The sequence below is a fragment of the Bos indicus x Bos taurus genome, chromosome 22, assembly GCF_003369695.1.
Source record: "Bos indicus x Bos taurus breed Angus x Brahman F1 hybrid chromosome 22, Bos_hybrid_MaternalHap_v2.0, whole genome shotgun sequence".
Lineage (NCBI taxonomy): Eukaryota > Metazoa > Chordata > Mammalia > Artiodactyla > Bovidae > Bos > Bos indicus x Bos taurus.
In genome coordinates, this window is record NC_040097.1 from 23,547,248 (window position 1) to 23,571,759 (window position 24,512).

Here is a 24,512-nt window from a genome sequence, read left to right on the forward strand (position 1 = left end):
AAAGCAGTGCATTAAGTACAGGAAGTGAGAAGGCCTTGAGGCTGGAGGAAGCTTGGGATACTTGAAGATTGGCAAGACAGCCAGTGGGGCTGGATATTAAGGGATGGCAAAGTGGCCAGGAGAAAAACAGCAACGTATTGTATTGTTTTCCAACAAGAAAAAGTAGAGAAACTGGGAAAACTTGATTAAAATATGGAAGTCAAGAAAACACAAACAAAGCAGAGGAAAATAACATAGCAAATAGAAAATAACAAAATATGTGGGAATAATAATTATCTAAGTTATCATAATAAATGTAAATATATCCATCAATTAAAAGATTATCGATATGGATTAAAAACAAAAACTCAATATCCATGATATGCTGCTTACTTAAAACAAATCCCTAAGAAAACATTGAAATAAAAGAATGGAAAAGTACAGTCTTGCAATTATTCCCCTCAAAAAAGCTAGCATACAATATTAACACTGAAGAAACTATATTTATGTAAACATAATTAGGATGGATTAAGAGATGCTACAACTAATTAACAGCTCCATGATCATTTCAAAATTAATAGTGACACAATTTGTTGATTGAGCCATCAGTTTCCTACTTATTTTCCTGGAAAATTTTATTAATGCACCTGTTTATAAACTTTTAAAGGACCATAAAATGATTTTCATGTTAAAATAAATGCATACAAGACTTAAGACGTTAAAATAAATGCATACAAGATAATAAAAGGAAGACAAATTGATAAAAGTTGGAATGTATTCATAAACTTGTAAGTATCCAAAAATACAGCCTGAAAATATAAGGAAAACAGAAATACAAGAAGAAACAAATGTATAAACATTGTGAGAGATTTTAAAGCATGTGTCTTGGGACTTCGCTGGTGGTCTGGTGGTTGACTATGCTCCCAAGGCAGGGGGCCCAGGCCTGATGCCTGGTCAGGGAGTTCAGTCCTGCACACCACAAGTAAGGGTCCTGCAACTAAGGCTCCCAAGTGACACAACCGAAAGATCCTGTGACTATGGCTCAGTGCAGCAAAATCAATCAATGAATAGCAAAAAAAATAAACTGTCTCAGCATCAATAGACCAAAACAACAAAAAATTATGAAGGCTACGGAGTATAACCGGGCTTCCCTTGTAGCTCAGTTAAAGAATCTGCCTGCAATGCAGGAGACCAGGTTTCGATTCCTGGGTCGGGAAGATCCCCTTCAGAAGGGAATGGCAACCCACTCCAGTATCCTTGCCTGGGAAATCCCACGGACAGAGGAGCATGGCAGGCTACAGCCCATGAGGTTGCAAGAGTCAGACACGACTTAGCGACTAAAACGCCATAGAGGATGACAATAGTAACAGCTGTTCACTAACTCTATCACCTTTCTTCTAGCAATTTAGAAATAATATTTTGTTTATTCTTACTTAAGAGTGGGAAGAAAAGATTTCACCACCTTATTTTCCAAATGGGGAACAGAAGCTAGAAGGTGCTAAGAAACCTGGGGAAGGCCACTTAGATAACCATGGTCCGAACTTTTCTGATCCGTAAGTCTTTCTAGACTTTCATGCTCCCTATGCTATACATGTGCCTTTTCGACTGCCCCTAGGTAAATCTCCCTGTAGTAAGGGGAAGAATGCTGAGATAAATTAACTCAGCTCTCTAAATTCTGACTATGTGACAATGTGCAAGTCATACACTTTCTATGAGACTGTTTCTTAAATGTCATTTACAAGACTTAGGTTTAATAATTCCTTAAGTCTTATTTCTATGAGTCTTATATCTCTTCCACCCCTAAACCCCCAAACTCTGGACAAGAGCTTCAGATTTCATTCCCAGTTCTTTTTTTTTCCCCCTGAGATGGGCTTTTTCAAGAAAAATGTTTTCACTTTTGGCCTTTCCAGTCAGTATTTATATCTAATGTTTCTTAAAATATCAGGTACTGGGATAGTTGCTGTACAAGCCAGGAACCATCACTATCTTCATTCTATGCGTGCTAAGTCACTCCAGTCATGTCTGACTCTTTGCAACCACATGAACTGTAGCCCACCAGGCTCCTCTGTCCATGGGATTCTTCTGGAAAGAACACTGGAGTGGGCTGCCATTCCCTTCTCCAATCTTCATTCTATAGATGAGGAAAAATGACTGCATCAAGGTAAAATAACTTGTTCCAATCATAAATATAGCCAGAGAGCAGCCGGAGAGCTGGATCAGGTACCATATGCATCTGATAGCACAGCCACGGATTTTAATCACTCTGCTTGGGAAGGACCACCCACTGACCATATTTCAGCAGAGCTATTTCTCATGTCATATTCATCATCCAGATGAATTACTGATTTCCACACAGCAGTGGGGTCCCAACAAGGATGGATGCTTCAAAACCACGCAAGTCCAACTTCAAAATGGACTTACACAGTTTCAGTTGACCGTCTGCCTCAAATGACATGAACAGAGTTGCCAAGTGGTTGACAAAATTAGTCAGTTGACATTTCAGCTCCTTTCTCTGCTTGCCTCTCCATCCAAGGCTATGATACTTGCAATGATTTACAAAATGATGGAAAAGGAGGCAGGGAACAAAAAAGAGGCTGAAGTGTTCAACATCTTAACCATCAAAACTTGAGAAATCATAACTTACTTCCTTTCCTCTACCAAATACTCAATGCCAATGAGGATGAAGACACCATTTCTTATTCCTGACACCCTTTGGCAAGAATCAGAAAGGAGGTTTCCTAGAAACCCAGGATTTCATGGAAGAAATGAAAAGTCATCATTGAGCTTGGCTAGTTAATATTTACAGTCCATCTTAGGTTGCTGCTAGACTTTTTGGTAGTTTTATGGAGATTAGAAAAAGATACCCTCCTGTCAACCCCAACTACAAGTTAGAAAAAGCAAGCTCCCAATCTCAGAAGGGGAGTGTTGTATCACAACCAGGTAAACTGCAAGGTGCTCTAGGTTAAATAAAATTTCCTACTCTGGTTAGTGGGCTTCTCAGGTGGCTCTAGTGGTAAAGAACCTGCCTGCTGATGCAGATCTGGGTTCGATCCCTGAGTGGGGAAGATCCCCTGGAGTGGGGCATGGCAACCCATTCCAGTATTCTTGTTTGGAGGATCCCATGCACAGAGAAGCCTGGCAGGCTACAGCCCACAGGGTTGAAAAAGAGTCGGACATGAGAGAAGTGACTTAGCACACATGCACACATACCCTCTGGTCTGTAGTCATAGAGCCCAGCTGAATTAGCCTTCACCACCGCCTTGGCCAGGCACCTCTGTGTGGCACACAAACTAGACAACTGCACGTGGCAGCCCTCATCCTCTACCAAGCGGAAAGGTTACGGATTTATCTTTTTGGCGCAGGAAATAAAGGTTCAGACATCACCTGAATAACTAGTTTCCCTTAGCAAGATAGGATCACTGAGTTTTAATCAGTCTTTCTAATTGTCAGAGCAATAACCACCACACTATTTATCGAGGGCCAACTGTATGTCAGGCACTGTCTCAGAGCATTTAGAGACGAAGCAAAGAGCCAGTCTGTGGAACTGATTTTTTAGTGCCATCCATCTGGATGTTGATGAGTTTCTGTCCCAAATCTCTGTTTTTATTGTGCATAATTAATATTGAGCAATTCTTTCTGACAGTACTTGGCCAAAGGGCTCAGTTACTTGCTAAGGCAACCAAGCAACATGAGGAAGACTCCAACACTGGCATTCAAGGATGCTTGCCTTCCTGCTTGCTAAAGAGCAACTTCATTCATTCACTTTATTAAAGTATTTGATATAAGATAACTTCACATATTTAAAGTATACAACTTGATAGGTTTTGACATAGACATAGATCCACAAAACCATCAGCATGATCAAGATCCTGAAATATCTATTACCTTCAAAGTTTCCTCTGCTCATTTGTTTCTTCCTCCCACTCTCTCCATTCACCTCTTCAGCCCCAAGTAACCACTGGTCTGCTTTCTGTCACTACAGACTAGTTTAAAATTTTGAGAGTTTTATATAAATAGAATCATACAGTAGGTACTTTTATGGTCTGGTTTCTTTCACTGAGAATAATCATTTTGTGGTTCGTGAATGTCATTGCACATATGAAGAGTTCATTCCTTTTTATTGTAGAGTAGCATTCTACTCTATGATATGACACGATTTGTTTATCCGTTCAGGTGCTGATGGACATCTGGGTTGTTTCCAAATTGGAGTTATTAAAAAAAGAAAGCTAAAAGCTGCCATTTTTAAAGCCACGTGCTTAAGGCATTGCCTCATTTAATCCTCACATCTATGCTACAGTTTGGATAATGATATTCTTATTTTTCAGAGGACACGAAAGCTCATGGAAGTGGATGAACTTGGCCAACGTTAGAGCAACACAGCTATGATGTGAACACAGAGCTAGTTAGTGTCAAAGCTTATACTCTGGAACACTATGCGCTCAGGGGCACAGGTACTTAAAAGGTGGACGCCATGGGGCACCAGCACAGAGCCTGTAGTCCGTGTGGGTCTTCCTCAGAGAGGGACTGTCCACACCTGTCTGTGAGCAATTCCACACTACACAGAGCACACCATCCACACAGGGCCTAGGAAGTGCCAGTTCTAAACTGGACTTGGAAAACAGCCACAGTGAAATCACACCCAGACGAAGGACGTGCACTTAATGGGCACTTAATAAGTACATAACTGCTGAATGGACACACAGCTGAATGCACTAGTGAATGAATGAATGGATGGACAAATAGATGGACATATGGAGGAAGGCAGTTACTAGCTGCCCTGATGGTAGGTTCATCCAACCAATCCATGAAGCCACTCAAATGTCTCATGAGTCGGAAGGCGGCGGGGATCATCTTGATCGGAAATCAACTGTCACACCAGCCCACAGCGTAGGCTGCTCAGTCGGCAGAAAGGGTACACAGCTGTGAACTCCTACAGGATGTCAAAGTCCTGAGGCTCACTCCCCATATCCAGGATTCTGGTACACACTTACTATAAAAGTGGGAGCCATCTGTCTTGAGAGTGGGACCTCCAGGGGCAGGTCTCCCTTCCTGCATTTGCAGATGGGCCTTGGCTTTTCCAGGCCTCACGCTCTGCACACAAACCTTGAGAGGGCCCTGCTGGGGGCATCTGGCCACACTGCTGCTTACTTCATCTGGCAGAGGCCCTTCAGTCTGAACCCAAGTTCTAATACCACCTCTGACAGCTCCTTTGAAAACGAGTTCATTAACAGGCAGTTTTACTGAAGGCTGCACAGACAGGCATATTTCCCATCACCATCGGATGACGTCAGCGCATGTCTGGAGCCAAGATCAACAGAGCATCGCTCATGTGACTGGCTTCCTGAGAACGGCAGGAGGTTGCATTCAGGCCTCCTCCTATCTTCCTTCTTCCCTTCCCTTCCCACTCATTCCTCACCCAGCACCGAGATCTCTGGAGTGAGTGACAGTGAAAGCTAACACAAGAGAAGCAGCTTGGAAGAAATGTAATCCAATCCAGGTTGGGGAGGCGTGCGTCTCACCGCAGCCATGAAATCCCATTTTGAGCTCAGCATGTGCTGATGGAGTAATGAAATGAAGACGACACTGCGAGTGGCTGGTGACTCTAATGATTGTGTTTGTGGGTTTTTTTTGAGGGGTTATTAGATTCACTCTCTATGAACCAGAACCACCCAGCAGGCCTAGAGAGATGAACTACTTCATCATTGTTCTCCCCATGCCTGCACACCTGCCAGCCTCTGTCCCTCTTGGTATAAATAGCTTCTTATATAAAAAGAACAAACTGTCAATAGCCTGCAAGTGAATGGAAAAGCTGGGTGCCTAGCACTGTGGCCCGGGCCCAATGGTGAGTCACAGATATAGAGTTCATGGTTCCCAAACAGCAGGGACCAGAGCATCTTCTGGGTTAACAGGCTAAGGAGGGGGCAGAGGAAGCAGGACCAGGCAAAGAATTGAAAAAAAATTATCTTGATCCTATATGCAAGACAGCAAAAGAGACACAGATGTAAAGAACAGACTTTTGGACTATGTGGGAGAAGGCGAGGGTGGGATGATTTGAGAGAATAGCATTGAAACATGTATATTACCATATGAGAAATAGATGATCAGTGCAAGTTTGATGCATGAAGCAGGGCACTCAAAGTGGTGCCCTGGTGTTCTGGGACAACCTAGAGGGATGGGGTGGGGAGGGAGGTGGGAGGGGGGTTCAGTATGGTAGGACACATGTACACCCGTGGCTGATTCATGTCAATGTACGGCAAAAGCCACCATAATATTGTAAAGCAATTAGCCTCCAATTAAAATAAATACATTAATTAAAAAAAAAAAATCTTCAATTCTCCTTTAACAAACAGCCTTGTAATCAGGCCACATTCTGCAGATATCAGCCAGGGGCAACAAGCTGGGGATGAAAGACATCTTGCCCACAGGGAAGATGCTGGGGCTGATCCTCTGTTGCTGTCCACGGGCAAATCTGCATCAGTGTCCGGAAGACCCAAATAACGAGGGTGGTGATGACAGCAGCTACCATTTCATGAGGAGCTCCTATGAGTCAGCATCTCCTAGGCTCTTGAGAGAGTAATTCATTTAGTCTTCACAGCTATGTTAGACTTGGGCACAAGCCTCTTCATTTGACAGACAACAAGGTTAAAGCATCCAAGGTTACAAAGCTAATAAGTGGTAGAGCCAAGATTTGGCTCCATGAACTTTTGACACTCTCGTTTTTCGGGAACCCAAGAGCAGAGGTTCTCAAGCTTTGGCCTGCATAAGAAACCCCTTAAGGCTCTGTTGAAAGAGAATGCTGGGCCCACCTCCAGGTCTCTGGTTCAGCAGGTCTGGGACACAGCCTGAGAATCTGTATGTTTTACTAAGTTCCCAAGTGATAATAATGTTGCTGGTATGGGAACCAGACTTTGAAAACCACTGGAATGGCTGAATCCAGGTAACCTAACCATCATTTCAAGTAACAACTCAGCTTAGATGTCATCTCTTCAGAGAGGCTTTCTTTGGTCACCTCATTTGAAGAAGTAGATTCGCCAAATCAGGGACCAGCAAACTACACAGCCTGTGGGTCAAATCAGGCCCACTGTCTGGTTTTGTTAATAAAGTTTTATTGTCACATGGCCATGCCCATTCATTTATGTGTTGTCTGATTGCTTTCAAAGGACAACATTGGAGTTGGGTATTTGAGACAGAGACTATGTCCCACAAAGCCTAAAATATGTACTGTCTGGCTCTTCACAGAAAAATTTTGCCAACCCTGGCTCTAAATCACATTATCCCCCTTTTTAAAAATTGCTTTCCCAGCACACTGAAAGTGTATTGTTCATTCAATAGTTCACCTGCCTGATTCTTCCACTAGAGTGTCAGCTCTGAAAGAGCAAGGATACTTGTTTGTTTGTTCATGGCTGTTCCTGCAGTACCTGGAACATACTTATCACTTGATAAATACCTGCTCAATGAATATCACTGTTGAGTGACCAGGTATGAAGACACCATACCAGGAACATGAGGGCCAGTGGAAGCAGATGACAAAACGTGTCTGTCACCAAGTGGGTTCCCAGCCAGGATGAGAGACTGAGAAGAGCCAGAGATAGAGAGATTGCTGATAGGGAAACAAGTCTTTGAGGAAGGTAGGGCTCTGCTACTTCCTGCAGTGGTGGGGAAACTGGAGGTGGGGAGAGAGGAATTCCTTAGTCACCAGGGTGACCTGGAGATGAAAAGCAATCTGTCTCCCCTAGGAATGAAAGAGCCCAGTGTGACACATAGTGCTCCCGCCTCCAATACATGCCAAGTCAGCTTCCTCGGATCTGATATCTTGGGTGGATCACCATGGAGGTGAGGGTGGTGTAGGAAGAGGAGCCCAAATAGGTCCTGGGTCAAGTAGAAGGCTGGAGTGAATCCTGGCTCTGCCCTTTATGAGCTGGGGCACCCTGGTCAAGTCTCTGACCCTCGAGCTGCAAGGTATTCAGTGGGGAAAAAGGGGATTTTCTATGGGGATGAAATGTGACTTATTTAATGTAACATCTGTTTACTGAATAATCTCTCAGACATTATTTTAAGCACTGAGGATGTGGTGGTGAACAGGACCATGTCTGTCCGTCTCCAACAGGCTGACATTTTAGAAGGCAGGCCGTATGACAAAAGGGGGAGACACAAACGTACATAAAGCATACATTACGCACTTGGCTTGGTGAAGGCTTCTTGCTCCCTCTCTAGTTGCCTCTGAATGGGGAATCTGTGTTGCCTTATCTCTGCTCACAGGCAGACAGGTCAAGGTGATGGGTGACGGGAGCACCTTTGATTTCCCAGGGCGAGGAACAGCAGTGGAACTGCCCAGCCCTCAGGCTGGTGGGTGGCTGCCTTGCCAAGAGCTCGGCATGGCACAGGCCCTACTCATTTCTCCATAGACCATCCCACAATGCCCTCTCCAAATTCTGAGCACAGATACAAAGTGAGTACAGATTTCATTTCACTTCTGAACTTCTGCAACCAGCTAGATCTTTGCAGGGTAGGCTTCCTCCTATCACTCAGTAGCAGCTCAAAGACCACGTCCCCCGAGAGGCAGGTCCTGACCAATCAATTTAAATCAGCCAATCCCCACTGCCCCAACACTCTGACCCACAGTCCTGATCACAGAAGCCACTGTATTTCCTTCATTTGTTGTTGTTGTTGTTGTTGAGTTGCTCAGTTGTGTCCAACTCTGTGTGACCCCATGGGCTTCCCTGTCCTTCAGTATCTCCCGGAGCTTGCTAAAACTCATGTCCATTGAGTTGGTGATGCTACCTAATCTTCATGGTTAATTAAATGCAAAGCACCTAAGAGAGTGCCTGGTGCATGCAAGAGTTCACTAAGTGTTTACAGCTCTACTGTTTACATCATTTTAAAATTTGCAATGTTCAATTATCTCGGTCATTTGTTTCCTAACGGACAGGTCTCCAACAGCCCCACTAGAAACCTCACAGACCTTGGTTACTGTTTCATCTGCAGGCCCAGCAGGGTGCCTGCACAGAGCGGGTGCACAGGGGACCAGTGAAGGGAGGAAAACAGTCCGGTCGCTGTTCCTTCATCACAGAGTTCTCCAGCACAGTGGAAAGCTGGCACGAAGCCCGCCCGCTAGACATGGCTGCTGAAGCGGCTGCGAGCGGCAGAGTAAGGACCATGCCTTTAGATGACCTCAGCGTCCTCAGAATGGCGGCCATTCTGCTTTGTGGAAAGGTTCTCTTTGCACTCTGAATGGTCTACAGAAAATGCCCCTGGAACTTACTCCTCACCGATCTGGGCACTGAGAGGCTACATACAGGTAACCTCAGGCACCGAAGAAGGGGGGTTGGCAGAGCACAGACATCCCCAAAGCCCACTTGGGATGCTGAAGTTTTCAGAATCAGGTGGCTTCGCCTGGGCCCCTGTCCAAACTGATCTGGTTCAGTGCGCCCAGAAGTTCACGAGAAACAAGCTGCACCTTTACAGCAAGCCCACAGAAGAGAACCTGGGGAGCAGAACAGCTCCTGCAGCAGCAGAATAGAAATGATTTTTAAAGCTTTTGAAAAGGCTGAGGAGGAACCCTGGATTTTGGCTGACTCTATGCTGACCCTCTCCCACCCGACGTAACCATCCTCCATGTGGACAGCCTGATGCTCCTTCCCCACTTTTTGCTGCCTGCTCAGGGCAGTAGCTTCCAAGAAGGGTGATAAGGAGACAGTCATTCTACTGAGCATCTACTGTGTGCAGACACCGCCCTGGGAACTTTCTACATGCTCCCTCACTCGGGGCCAGACCAGCCCTGTGCTAGACCTATAGGCCTAAAGAGTAGCAGCTCTGGGTTCTGGGTGTCTGAGACTGAATTCCTCTCTGCTGCTTCTCAGCTGTGTGATCCTGGGCAAGTTACTTCACTTCTCCGAGCCCTGCTTCAGTCACTTCTAAAACAGGAATAATAACGACCAAATCACGTTGTTTTAAGAATTAAGCACGGTAATGCATGTAAAGTTGAAAATGGTGTTGGGCACGAAACAAGGGTTCAGAGCAAGTTTAATAATTGTCTCCATGTTATTATCATCACCCTCAGAAGGAAAACTGAGGTTCCTGGAAACTGAACAACTTTCCCGAGGTCAGAAAGGGAGCAGAAGCCAGACTTACTAGACTCTGGGAGTGAAGCTTTTTCCACTGCACTGTGATACTTCCCCTTGTGTCTCCAAATGTATTCTCCAAGTGATTCTGTGACACAACTGGTCCTCTGGTTTGGAAATAAGGAGGGCTTCTGCCAGACCCTTGGCTCCTGGCACCCTGAGTGTTAGAGCTGGTGGTGCTGCCGCAAGTCTGTGCCGGAACACAGTCCTTCCCCGCATGTCATCCATCTCCTGCCTTTCCAACCTAAGACGTCTCTGAAGCCGCTGGGATTATTCGGGGAATCTGCTTGAGTATGTTTTTAAGAAAAACACAGGGAGCAGGAATAATGGATACAGAATAATCCTGTTTTTATGTAGAAAAACATTGAAAAGACCTTTATCCTTTCAGTGTGATGCAACCCTGAACATCACTGGTTCTGCAAAGGCTCCTGGTCACCTGCCTGTCTCTTAACAAATATTGGTAGGGTGCTTGGCACTGTGCTAGGCACTAGGAAATTCCTAAAGAACAAAGCAGATAAGACCCCTGACCTCCTGAATCTTAAAGCAAAGTCAGAAAGCCAAATATTAAAGAAATAATTATACTGTTAAGTAATTACAAGTTTGAAAGGTGCTATATCCATGGGGTCATCAAAGAGTCAGACACGACTTAGTGACTAAGCAAGAAAAATAATGAAAAGGAAATGGTAGGGACTCTTGGAAGCAGGGAATTGGGGATCTAATCTTATATTGGAAGAGTGGGGTGGTTAGAGAAATTCCTTCAGGAAATACATTTAATCTGACATCTGATGGATGAGTAACAATCATTAAATTAAAAGCCAAATAAAGAATTTTACATATTCCCAAGAGGTATTTTAAACCAACTAATTCACTCCCATCTTTTAGGTAATATTGAATGGTTTATTTTTGCCACATATGGAAAAATGCTTTGAAAGCCCCAAATTGGGCAATTACTTCTAGTATCCACTATTCATCCTTCCTGCAGCAGTCTGAAGCGAAAGTTGAGAGTTCTGGAGAAATAACCTAATTACCATTGTTTATGTGCAAAAATAGGGTTATGGTCAAGGTAAAATCACTAATATTGGGAGACCAAAGATGTGAAGACATTCCTATCAGAGAACTCTCCATGGAGTATCCAAAACATCGATAAAAGGACATTCACTCAGGAGAAGCAATCTGATGGTCTGTTCACATTTTCAAGGATCACAAGCAGAAGCACCAGGAGAAAAACCACATCTTCACAGACCCAATGAAAGCTATCCACCCAGAGGACGCACTACTCATAGCATTTCTGGACGTCAGTTTAGCACAATGAATCAAAAGTCTTACTGGCACAATGAATCAAAAGCCTTAAAGGGGTTTACCCATGACCTCTCCACCTCTAGGGATTGTGCTGAAGGAGAGAAGCAGGTAAGTGTACAGGGATGCTGGCTGCTACTGCTTTAATACAGAGAAAAGCTACCAAGGATGCATATGTTCAAAAATAACTTTTCAGTTTAGGGCTGTTTGATGGTTGTGCTCCTGGCATTTGGGCGGGATCAATTCTCCTTTGCACAGGATCGCTTGGTACTTCTCAGAACGTTTAGCATCCCAAGCCCCTACCCATCAAAATTGGAGTGAAACCCCCTAACCATTTTGGCAATAACTGCCCCCATCTAAACCTACACTTCCAAATGCCCCCTAGTGGCGAGTGGTGCCACTACAGGTTGGTAACTACTAACAGAGAACTATGCACCTATTCCAAAAGATAATCTGGGTCTAAATACAGAAATTTGGGCTTCCCTGGTAGTTCAGGTGGTAAAGAATCCACCTGCAGTGCAAGAGACCTGGGTTCGATCCCTGGGTTGGAAAGATCGCTTGGAGAAGAAAATGGCTACCCACTCCAATATTATGGCCTGAAGAATTCCATGGACTGTATAGTTCATGGGGTCGCAAAGAATCGGACACGACTGAGCGACTTTCAAATACAGGAAAAAAAAAAAAAAACAGAAAAAAATGTTCACAATACACGAATTGAAAAAAATTTCAAGATAAATGGATAGCATCATCACATTTTGGTCCAAAACAAAACAGAAATGTAAGCCTATACACATAGATTCTTGCTACATGTATTCCAAATGAAAATGAGTGTTAATTGCTCATCATTTTTGACTCTTTGTGACCCCATGGACTGTAGCCTGCTGGGCTCCTCTGTCCATGGGATTCTCCAGGCCAAAATACTGGAGTGGGTTGCCATGCCCTCCTCCGGGGATCTTTCCAACCCAGGGATTGAATCCTCATCTTCTGTGTTTCCAGTACTGCAGGCAGATTCTTCACTGTTTGAGCCACCAGGGAAGCCCACACACATTCCAAAAACGTTGGAAAACAGTTTTCTGCGGTTGGCAGAATTATGAGTGATTTTTATCTGCTTTCTTTCTTCTTTTCTTTCCCTTTTTTCAATAGGCAAAGTCTTCCCCTTATGGAAAGAGAATAGTATCTTGTTTTGGAGAACAAATGGTGATCCACCCAACAACCTGCTCCTCACACCATTTCAATCCTTGTTTTGACTTATCGGGAGGATGAGTACTGGCCTCTGCTCAAGCAGCGTGGGATCACCTTTCTCACTCTGCCAAATACTCAGCCTCGTTTCAAGGCAGCAGCTGTAACACCAGAGGTAGGACCTGGGAGGTACTCAAATAAATGTTTACTCAACTGAGTCATCCTTTTCTTGTCTGGATTGGGCCACGCTTGTGTTGACAGGTCCTCCAGGTTTTAACATTACTTTTACCCAGTGGTTCTCAACCAGGGTGCCCAGCTCATCCCCCAGGGGCAATGAATGGTATTCCGATACGTGTCTGGGTCTGGTCATCCCAATGGAGGGTGTGGTGAGTGCTACTGGCATCAAGTAGGTGGTAGGGGCCAGGGATGCTGCTAACCATCCTATAATGCCCAGGACTGCACCAACAGCAACAATCATTCAGCCTAAAATGTCAACTGCACTGAGGTTTAGAAACCCTGCTCACCGTTTTCCTTCCTTACAGCTTGTTAAATAATTTCCAAATTCTTCCTAAAGTATTATCTACTATAAATGTCTCCCCAGAACAGTTCTAGGAGACAGAGCGCATACAATGACCTGCTGGAGTCTGAAGAGAAATTGGAGCCTTACAGATGACCTCAGATGGGCCATCAGGGAAGACTCTAGTTTTCCGTCCTGCCTCCGCAGGGCTCTCTGCATAATATTAAATGCCTCACCTGGAGCAAGCGGAGACAAAGGATCTTGGCAACCTCTCTGATCAGTTTTCCGTCTGGTCATTAAAAAACACACCTTAGAAGCCTTTCTTTTCCAGCATCAACTGTTATCTTTATGGTTTTTTATACTATTTTAAGAAGGCTGGCTTTTTGCACTTAGTAGATTTTAATAAAATTAACTGCCCATATTCAAGAATACCTCCTTTTCAAAGGGGGGTAGCTTTAATTTCCATTTTCTTTAACTGAAGGCATTTCTCAGAAGAAACAGAATAATAAAGAGTGTCACCCGAAGCTATATTACCAACCTCACAACCAGGGAATGAAATGAAAGGTTTTTAACAAAAATGAAAACACATTACTTGGAACCCTAACTGGTCTTGAGAATTTTGCCCCCAGCACAAAGCATTTTAATATCCACTGTAATTTCTCCTGATAGAAAAATGTTTTTTCTCAAGTCAGAGACAACTAACATCATATTAAATACCAGAATTTTTATTAGTAAGAGGTATCTGGGTCTTAAGTTTTTCTAAAACCTACCAGGCAACCTTTGAAAAAAAATCTTTAAACCTATAATCAGTTCCATAAGTAATAGACTTTCAAAGATCTTGTAATTTAAAAATCTGAGGACTATTTTTTTCATGCAAGATGATCCCCTGAAACACCTTTAATGCAGATTCATATTTTATTAGGCAAATATAGAGCCCTTCAAATAGCATGAAAAGATAGTCTCTCTCTGGAGAACAATTTCCTCTCTAATCATCTGTGTCATATAGGTCTGAGTAAGTGTTGTGAATAGAGAAAACCGTTTGAAGAAAAATACAATTACAAGAGATGGGAATACTCTGTCATGTGACATAATTCAAACCACTGATTTAATAGCATTAATCATTTTCTTTCAAAACAAATCAAAGAAAGATGTTTTATGTTCCCCAAAGATATTCACTTTTGATGAAGCAAGTGGCCTTCAAAAATACGTAAGCAATCATTTTTAGAATTGATGGATGTCACCAAGCCCCTTAACTTTGGCAACTGTCTGTTCTCTTAGGTCAGTAGAAAATGTTCTCTGAATCTGGACATCACAGAATGATACTTAATGGCCTTAGAAAAGAATCTACCTAAGCAGGGAACTGAAAATAGCTTAACTTTGGAATTTCAGAGCCCAGTTCAGCAGGAAGCAACATGAACAAAAGAAGGGTGGGTCTCTTGGAAGCTGCTGGAAATGAGGTTAGCAAGAAAAACGAAACAGGCTCACAGATGTACCAAGGTGTGAAAACTCACTGCTCAAGTACTGGCAGTAGAAGGTGATGTCAAATACAGATATTTAGTCACCCACCACCTCATCTGAGTTTCCAGACAAACTCAATCAAATACTCTCTTTCTTCTTCAACTTATTAATAATACAGTCTTTACTGAAACGGAAGAAAATAAAGATTTAACCTTAATATACAAACTGGGAAAAAACTTCTATGCGTGCTAAGTCTCTCCAATCGCGTCCAACTCTTTGTGACCCTACGGACTGTAGCCCTCCAGGCCCCTTCCGGCATCTCTGTCCATGGGACTTCCCAGACAAGAATACTGGAGTGGGTTGTTGCCATTTCCTCCTCCAGGGGATCTTCTCAACCCAGGGATCGAACCCATGACTCATGTCTCCCTGTATTGGCATGTGGTTTCTTTAACATAAGTGCCACCTGGGAAGCCCCTGGGAGAAAACATTCTTATTTATTTCTGCTGATAACCCAACACAGAATTCCTTTCAATTCTCACAGAGATTATTTTCTGTGAAAGTTTCTATTCTAAGACATTTTCATCCTAGTAAGAATTAGAATAGAATTCACAAAACTCAAATGCCTATAGGGGATAGGAAGATGAACACAAAAGGATGAAATGGGCTTAGTCATGACCACGCTGACCTGGAGATTCACTCTTTTGAAACTCTGGAAAGAATGTCTCGCACTCAAATCAATGGCCTGCACACCAATCCTTGAGAAAGTAAGATTTCAGATTCTACTGAAAGTAAGATTCCAGATTCTCAAAATTTCAAGATCTAAATATCAACTTTAAAATTAAAATTTTTTAAGTACGAGCAGTTTCTAAGTATTAGTGACTAATTAAAATTTTAAACAATCCTTTGCTGGTTAAACAAATCCTGGCTGTGTGCGTGCGATTCCATCTGTCAAATGACAACCTCATTATTGGAAGAAGAAAAATGAGAAATGGCTAACCAAGATGTTATCAGGGTCCTATCCTCAAGTTCTTGGTGAATTTTTGGGTCTTCTCTCATCTTAAAGAACTTTTTCTAAGAGCATCACATCTAAAGTTCCAGAGTTAAAACCTTTTAGGGCTTTTTAAGCTTTACAGCATTGCCAGACACAGGGAAAGAACCTTTCTACGTGAGAGGAAGGGAATAGTGGTCAAACACTGAAGGCTGTGATAAACCTGTCTCTCAAAAATGCACAAGGAGGGTCATGAAAGTATCCAGCTTATGGTGGCGGGGTCGGGGGGGGGGGGCGGGCTTCTAAACCAACAGGAGGCTGGAACAGGAGAAAATTCCAAAGACCAAGAAATGCAAAGCGAAGGTTGTATATGACTGAGAGAAATGCAGTGACACAGAAAGAAACCAAGTTCATCTAACTAAGCCAGCAGTATTTATCGCCTGTGGGCAGTGCCAAAATGTTTCAGGAAGTGCCAGTGTCTTTCTCTGTCAAGCTGGGCCAAACTTTTCAGCGCAGCATCAGATCACTATGTAAATCCTCATTTCCTTACTCTCCTTTACAAAGAATCTTAACAGTAAGATTGATGGCCAATGCAGGACACCCCTTCCCTCTCCAAAAATGCAGTTTCATTACCTAATGTTTCTAGACCTTTCTAGAAAATCTTTTGGTAACAGCTTCAATGGAAATGGAGAATGAATTAGCGCAGTTTCATTTCTCTTCCTGGTTTCTCACTGGGGACCCAGATGTCTTCATCCGTACAGCAACATCTTCTCAGATTCAGCAAAGTCAGCTCTTCCTTCTGAACCGGAATGAGCAACGACGGCCGAGATCAAGGGAAAAGCCAACCCCATGACTGCCCTTCCGTCAAGAGTGGTATCTCTGGGACTTCCTTGGTAGGCCTGAGGCTAAGACTCTGCACTCCCGGTGCAGGCAGCCAGGGGTCAATTCTTGCTCAGAGAACTAGGTTCCACGTGCTGCAACTAAGAGTTCATGCCACAACTGAGACCCAGTGCAGCCAAATACATAAATATTTAAAAGAAGAAGAAGAAGAGAAAGAATGGTACCTGTTCAGGCTTCAGTCCTGGGGGAACCCAGGCGTACTCCTCCAGGGCACAGCCTGAGTCATCATCTGAGGTCGAGTTCCTCTGGAAGTCAAACATGAGTTTGCTGACGGTCTTCTCCATCGCCAGGGGCATCGCCGTCACCATGTGCTCCTCCTGAGGGCACTTGCAGTGCAGGCAGATCTTCCTGCAAGCAGCGAAGGCAGGAGGTGAGAAGAAAGGCAAAAGAAACCATTTTTCCACTTGGCCTGCCACACTCCAGCCCTTGGATCCCAAACCATAAACACATTCCTTGGCAACTGGCTTTTGGCAAAAGCATCTAAAGGAGTGTTCCACACCCCGCCTGTCTTTGTAGAAGGCGTGGCCCTGAGTACCTGCAAAGCCCCTGAACAGTCAGAGGCCACCAGGTAAGCATGCTAAGGACATTTAAACATGGATGCCGACCTCTTCTAAATCAGTATCCCAAGAGGCAAGTCAAAATACCTTTTATTTTACTAGGTAGAACACTGGATATGCACCATGACCACAATTTCCTTGACTGGAATAGTAATTAAATATATACCATACATAGTCAGACCAGAAATATTACCAGGAGATTTAACAAATACTGACAACATTCCATTTTTATAAAAAGTTTCCAGACCTTAGGAAAAGAAAGTGATTTTAAAAATAACTGCAGGTGAGATTTTCTTTAAGAAGAGTAAAAATAGTTTTTTTTCCCCACAAAACAAATCTGACCCTAAGATTGCCTGGGAAAGACATTTTCATCTCCACTGAAGATCCTTGTGGGTTTGAAATTCTAATCAGAAACCCCAAATTACCCCACATTGGTAGCTGTTTTTTTAATGTACAAGAGCAATATGCATGTGAATTATTTCAAAAGATAGCAGCCAAAGACACAATTCTCTCCCCTAAATTGAACATTTCTCTTTTAAGATTACCATCTGTTCCCTTTTCCATGGCTACAAAAATGATGAAGCAATAAAAACGTTGATGTCAGCAACACAAAAGCACTTTTAGCTTCCACCAGTGAAATAAAAAGTAAAAAGAGAGGAAAAAAGTAAAGGAGGAAAAAGATTTAAAGAAAATAAGCTGTTCTACCTGCACTCTGACCTTTAGAATTAGTTTCAGGAGCACCTTATAAAAGTGATGAGACGGCCCAGAATTCTAATCCCCATGTGCCTGAATTTTTCGACAAAAGCTTTGTGAAGATGTAATTCACATACCATAAAATTCGGCATTTTAGAGTGTACAATTCACTGGTTTTTAATATATTTATAGAGATGTGAAAGCACCACCATTATCTAATTTTAAACCATTTTCTTCACCCTCCAAAGAAACTCCAAGTGCATTATTAGCAGTAACTTCTCAGCCTCCCCTCCCCCTGGGCCCTGACAACCACTAATCTATTTCCTGTCTTTAAGGTTTTAGTTGTTCTGGAAATTTCTGGAAATTTCACATAAATGGAATCTTACTACAAATAGTCTTACCATATACATAAATGGAATTTTACTAGATACAGGCTTCTTACACATAGCAGGATGTTTTTAAGATAAACTCATGCAGAAGCACATGTCAATCTTTCATTTCCTGCATTATAATACTCCATTATACAGGTATACTGCACTTTGTTTATCCATTCATCAGTCAGTAGACATTCGGACTGTTATCACTTTTCGCTGCTTCTGAATAATGCTACTCTATTTATGTGCAAGTTCTCTATATGTTTTCAATTCTCTTGGGTACTTACCTAGGACTGGAATTGCTGAATCATACAGTAACTTTATGTTTAACATTTTGAGGAACTGCCGAATTATTTTTCAAAAGAGCTACATCTTTTTACTTTCCCACCATGAATGAATGAGTGCCATCTTTTTACTTTCCCACCATGAATGAATGAGTGCCATCTTTTTACTTTCCCACCATGAATGAATGAGTGCCATCTTTTTACTTTCCCACCATTAATGAATGAGTGCCATCTTTTTACTTTCCCACCATGAATGAATGAGGGCCATCTTTTTACTTTCCCACCATGAATGAATGAGGGCCATCTTTTTACTTTCCCACCATGAATGAATGAGTGCTCCATTTTCTCCACATTTTCGTCACACTTGTCGTTGTCTTTCTCTGTGATTGTTACCTAGTGGGTGCGAAGTGGTATCGTCCCAAAAAGGCTTTGGTTTGTACTTCCTTAATGACTCACGAGGTTACACTTCCTTTTATGTGACTGTATATCTTATTGGAGAAATGTCTATCACATCTTTAGTTCATTTAAAATTGTCTTTTTATTGTTGAAATGGAAGAATTCTTTATATACTTTTTGGATACAAGTCCTTATCAGATAACATGCTTTGTAAAAATTTTCTCTCATTTGTGGACTGTCTTCCCTTTATGATGAAGTCCTTTGAAACACCTAAGTTTTTGATTTTGAGGAAGTCCATTTTTTCCCCCCTGTTGTTCTTTCTGCTTTTGGTATCATATTTAAGGAATCTAAGGTCATAAGATTTACTCTTGTATTTTCACCCAAGAATTATATGGTTTTAGTTCTTATTTATGGGTCTATGACCCATTTTGAGGTGCTTTTCATATATGGTATGAAATAGGAATCCAACTTCATCCTTGTGTGGCTATCTAAGTGTCCCAGCACCATTCAATTCACTTGCATTGACCCTTGTCAAAAATCAGTTGACCGTAAGTATAATGATTTATTCTGGACTCTCAACTCAATTTCATTTCATATTTTGGTCTATATGTCTCTTCTTATACGAGTACCATACTGTCTTAATTACTGCTCTTTTATAGTAAGTTTTGAAATTGTGTAGTGTGAGTCCTCCAATTTTATTCTTTTAAACATTTTTTTTTTTACCTTTTGTGGGCCCCTGACATTTGCACTATTAACTATAAATTTTAGGGTTATCTTGCCAATTTTTGAAAAAATTTAAGTTCGGATTTTGACAGGCACTGTGATGAATCTTTAATTTGGAGGGTACTGCTATCTTAACAATATTAAGTCTCCCAATCCATGAACAAAGAATGTCTTTCTATTTATTTCCATTTTTTTGAATGTGTGTATTCCTTAGGACTTTCTATATACAAGATCACGTCATCTGTGAATAGAGATCGTTGTACTCCTTCCTTTTCAATCTAATGCCTATTTTTTTCTTTATCCTGTCTTATGCCTTACCTAGGTCCTCCAGCGATCCTAAGTTGCAAATGTCTAAGTTGCTCTTTGTCTTGTTCCTGACCATAAGAAAAAGCAACCAACCCTTCACCATCAAGTATTACATAATTGTGGGGTTTTAGGGTAACTTTTCTTCAGTAAGTTGAAGAAGTTTTCATCTATGATAGTCATTGAGAATTTTTAATCAACAAAGGGTGTTCCATTTTGTCAAATGCTTTTTTTTGCATCTACGGAGATGATCAGTCAGGGGGTTTTTTGGGTCCCTATTCTTTTAATGGCCTGAATTTTGATACCAAAATGTACTTGAAGAAACGAAATCAGTTTTGTCCAGCCAAGGGAGGCTTGTCAGATTCTTCTACTTCCTGCTTTTCATCTGACTGAACACATACATTAAAAGAAGGCACACTGGGATCTGGTTTGCATCTCCAAACTCAGAGAAGTTTTATCCAAATCCTGGCTGTTGCGTTTAAAAATAGTTTGAGCTCATTTTAACAGTAACTCGTTAATTAATCACCTACTGTAAAGAAGTCAGGGGTCTCGGGAAGCAGTCAAGGTTGTCTCCCGCCCCCCGCCAGAACTTTTTATGTCAGTGTATGACTTAAGGGGAAAAAAGTCTCCCTATGTTTAACTAAGTCTAGGAAGCTCTTCGGTGACTAATGGTTTACTAGCAAGTCACACTTTTAGAACAAAATGTAGAGATATTTTTTTCTAAATTCAGTCTCTAGAATATTCATCAATGAAACTCATTTATTCAGCAAGGCCGGGAAGAGCATACTTTTTAATGCTGGACAGACATAGTCTAATGAACAGAAGCTCCAGAAGAAGGAACAAAGACAAAAGCCAAACAGAATTAAAGAACCAGATCCGTAATGAGTCTCACTGAATAGAATCCTGAACAGAGGAGAAAGAGGAGAGGGCTAAGGGTCCTCTTTAGTCATTTCACAAGTAACCGCCAAGTACCTACCATCTGCCAGGCACTGCTCTAGACACTAGCGACATCCAAGCAAAAGAAACAAAGATCCCTCCCCTCACAGAATCTATATACTCAGAGGGGGAGAAACATACAATAAACAAAAAAACCCAACATATCATTCAATCAAGTAGTACATTAAAGCTGCTCAGTGCAATGCAAAGCTAGAATGGTGAGGCAAAATGAGGGCAAGCAGGGCTTGGCTGAGGGCACACAGCATATCACTTGCTTCCACCTGACACCTGTGAGCTCAGATTTGCACACCAGTCCTCCAAGAGAGGAACTATCACCTCCACCTTCCAGAGAAGAAAACAAAGCAGAACAGAGATGCAAAGCAGGATCCATCTGACCCCCAAACCCTATTAATACCCTATGAAAGGCATACCTCATTCCCACCAGAAAGCAGCCTTTCACTCAACAACAAACACATTCAGAAAAATCAAAACCAAACAGGAAAAACAGGAGGAGGAAAAGAAACACCACCAAAGAAAGGTAAATCAAAACCATCAGGACCTTATGTATTTTCCCCGTTAGCTGTCTGCCTTCCATTCCTCATTTATAATTAACAGGCACTGCTGTGGCAAGGCATTTTTATTTGCAAAGAATTTTTAACCTTTGAGCGCTTCCATGACAGCCTTTGGAGAGACTAATTTAATAACTCCTGTTTACAAATGAGCAACGGCAAGGCCTAGATGCTGAGAAAGGCGCGGAGGGTCAGAGGTAAAGCCAAGAGGATTTCTCTGGATTCTCACGTCTTTCTCTCCCTCTTGGCAAAATGCACGCAACACCTAAGAGCTCTCGCTTTCAACACACTGATTAAAGCTTTTCAGGAGTGCGTGGGGAAATATATGATTTGGTTTTGGTTTTTTCTTTTTTAAATAGACATTTATGAAGATAGAATCTGCTAGTAAAGCAGAATTTCATTTAAAAAAAAATCATACAAAGCGTGCATTGGTTTCATTCTGTCAGAGTTGACATTCTACCTGTACATAATTGGGTTTGTGAATGACAGGTTTCCAAGGAATAAGGCATGATTCTGAGAGCAGAGCTCCTGCATCCTCCGTTCTCCCTCCGTCTACCCAGCAACAACCCTCGCCACCACCCTCACCCCCCCACCTAAAGTTGCAGCTATGAATTCATTCGCTTTCGTATTCAGAAGCTACAATTGGCTCTTCCATGACATACCCAAGACCAGCAGATGAAGGCTCTCCTTTCAACTGTCTCAAAGAACTCTGGTCATCTGCATCAGTGACCAAATCATTTGCAAAATGCCTAATGATTTATACCAATGAACCCACCGACCATGATGCAAAAGAATCCGTTATAAATGGATCGGGGGTGTTTGTCTGTTGGGGGGCTGTGTCTCATCTTTGAGACATTGACAGGTTATTTACAACACTGAACCCTGAACCACAATGTCTCCTTTTGTGTGAGAAGTGATAGGATGAAGGCAAAAAAGGAGTCTTCATTGTCACATGATGCTGACAAGTTCAAGTTGTAGACTGCAGGATTCTAGGTTTGGATAGGATTGGAAATATCATTAAGTCTTTCCCCTGTCCCCCTTCTCCTTTCCCTTCTCTTTTTCATCCTTCCTTTTTTTTTTTTTTTTAAGGAGAGGAAAATATTTTTTTGCAAGAGAACTCCTATGTGGAAACTCATTATATAAAACAGAGCTGCCCAAGTCCATGAGACAGCAGGAGGTCCTGGGCTCAACTTCTCTTAAGCTCCACCTTCTCCTAAACTTCAGGACCATTTTCATGGTCCTAACATCTCAAGGGTTCCAAAGACACAGATCTGGAAACCAGCATACTTCCAAGGACAGCTCAAGGTCATTTCTAGTATTATCAGAATATGAAGTAGGTGCCCAATAATTTGAGAGATGGCAGAAAGACAAAAAAAAAAAAAAAAAAAAACAGAGGCTGTTGGATGACTTTTAAGAGACAGATAATTCTTTATCATCAAACTCTGCAGATAATGATGATTCTTGTCATGGGAAATTGTATGCCCTGTTTCTAAGACATTACATGGAGATGCCTAGGGTGTAGAGATGTACCCCCATGACTGATTTGACAAGTCTGACACAGGGCCCTGGAAGTGCATTTTCACCAGCATTCCATGTCATTCCAATCTGACATGCACTTGGAGGACACGCTTCTGGAACAATCCTCCCAGTTAAAAGGGGGCACCTGAGTCAGAGGTTGGTCTGGAAACTGGCGTGTTCTACCAACATTTCCAATGGTCTCAGGGCATCTATGCCAACTGTCCTGACTATGATGTATTAAACTTGTGTATCACTAAGTCCACTCAGTCACTAAGTGACTGTATCACTAAGTCACTCAGCTGGGCACCACTGGGGCATGTGTGTGAAAACACGCTGGTGAGAGGCAGGACTGTATCAGTCATCAAACAGTGCCTCTCACTGCCAGCCTGCCATCTATCCTGCCTTCTTCCTTCCCTGTGGTATGGGCTTCCCTGTGCCAAGTTCATGGTCAGACAGGTTCAGGTCACTTTTATGCACAGGGTCAGACTGGCAGGGTCAGCAGACGGGGCAGACTGCTTAAAGTGTGGCCCAGTCCCAATAATCAAGTGGGGGATAAGGAACGCACAGTTCTGGGCTCAATACAGCAATGCCTCAGGCAGCTGAGATCAGGTGTGGGAAAAGATACTTTTGTTAAAGACAGAGGGCTATGGAAAGCAACTAGACTCCAATAAAAATTAATAATAAAAAAAAATACAGAGGGCTAAAATACCCCAAAGGCCTCCAAAGCTTTTTGCTAATTAACAGATGTGTCCTTGGTATTTAAATTCTTCCATGACTTCAGCTCACTAAAGGCATAAGAATCACTCCTTTTACTTTTAACCAGAGGAAAAGAGTAAGCCTTTTTCTCCTTATCGTAATTTAATGTTACTGCCCCCTTATCATAAAAAGAAAAGCAACATATAATGTATGTAGAAAAGAATCAGGAATTACAGATAAGCAAGAAGAAGAAAAAAATAATTCAAACATTCACAATCCCAGAGATAATCACTGCTGAACAGAAACAGATGTGGGCCCTCTTTTCCTCTCATGTGAAGGAACTGGAGACCAGATTTCATTTATGTGTGCGCGCTATCAGGGAGTACCGAGAGACAAGACTCTGGCCTGAAATAAAAAGACATGAGCCAGAGCCACCCACACATGGACACACAACACTCTCAGCAAAAAGATGTGCATTCTTCAATCCAGATAAGTGGGTTTGCTCTGATCTGGTGCCCTGTAGCAGGATCAGAGACTTTATGTACATAGTCTAGAGAACACCAGGCAACGTGGGAACTGCGTACATACTTAAGGGCATCCCAGAGTTAAGCTGGGTCCCTCAGATAGATAGAAAAGAAAAATCTGAAAACTGGATTTCAACAGCTATCAACTTTCAATTTGCTGTGCAACTAGGGAGAGATGGGTCATGGATAATCTAAAACCACTAAGCCTTGGCTCTGAATTGTGTCTTTGTGTATCGGTCACAGACTCTCAATGGTGCGGTAACTGACATCACTGCAAGCCACCTAAAGGGTCTGTCTTGGGCAGGCCGGACTTCTGGGGGGCTGGGTAGGAGCCTGGCTTCCTCAGTCCACTCTGCTGCTCCATTCCCTCAAGTTCCCTATAAAAACATCCAGCTTTTCACATGCATGCAAAACACTGACCTAAGAGGAGCCAAAACTTATTCTGAGTTTCCTACCTTTGGGAACAGCTTTCCCACCTTATCTGTTTGACCAAGAAAACAG

At 42.4% G+C, this 24,512-nt stretch overlaps 1 protein-coding gene across 4 annotated transcripts in view; it reads right to left on the reverse strand.

Annotated features, from left to right (window-relative positions):
- The window catches only part of PRICKLE2 (prickle planar cell polarity protein 2), a 342,796-nt gene that overhangs the window by 81,076 nt on the left and 237,208 nt on the right, over positions 1 to 24,512 (reverse strand). For all 4 annotated transcript variants that reach the window (XM_027523818.1, XM_027523821.1, XM_027523819.1 and 1 more), the window contains one exon: positions 16,603 to 16,786. In XM_027523818.1, coding sequence (XP_027379619.1) covers positions 16,603 to 16,786 — 184 coding nt within the window. The remainder of the gene's footprint in view (positions 1 to 16,602; positions 16,787 to 24,512) is intronic.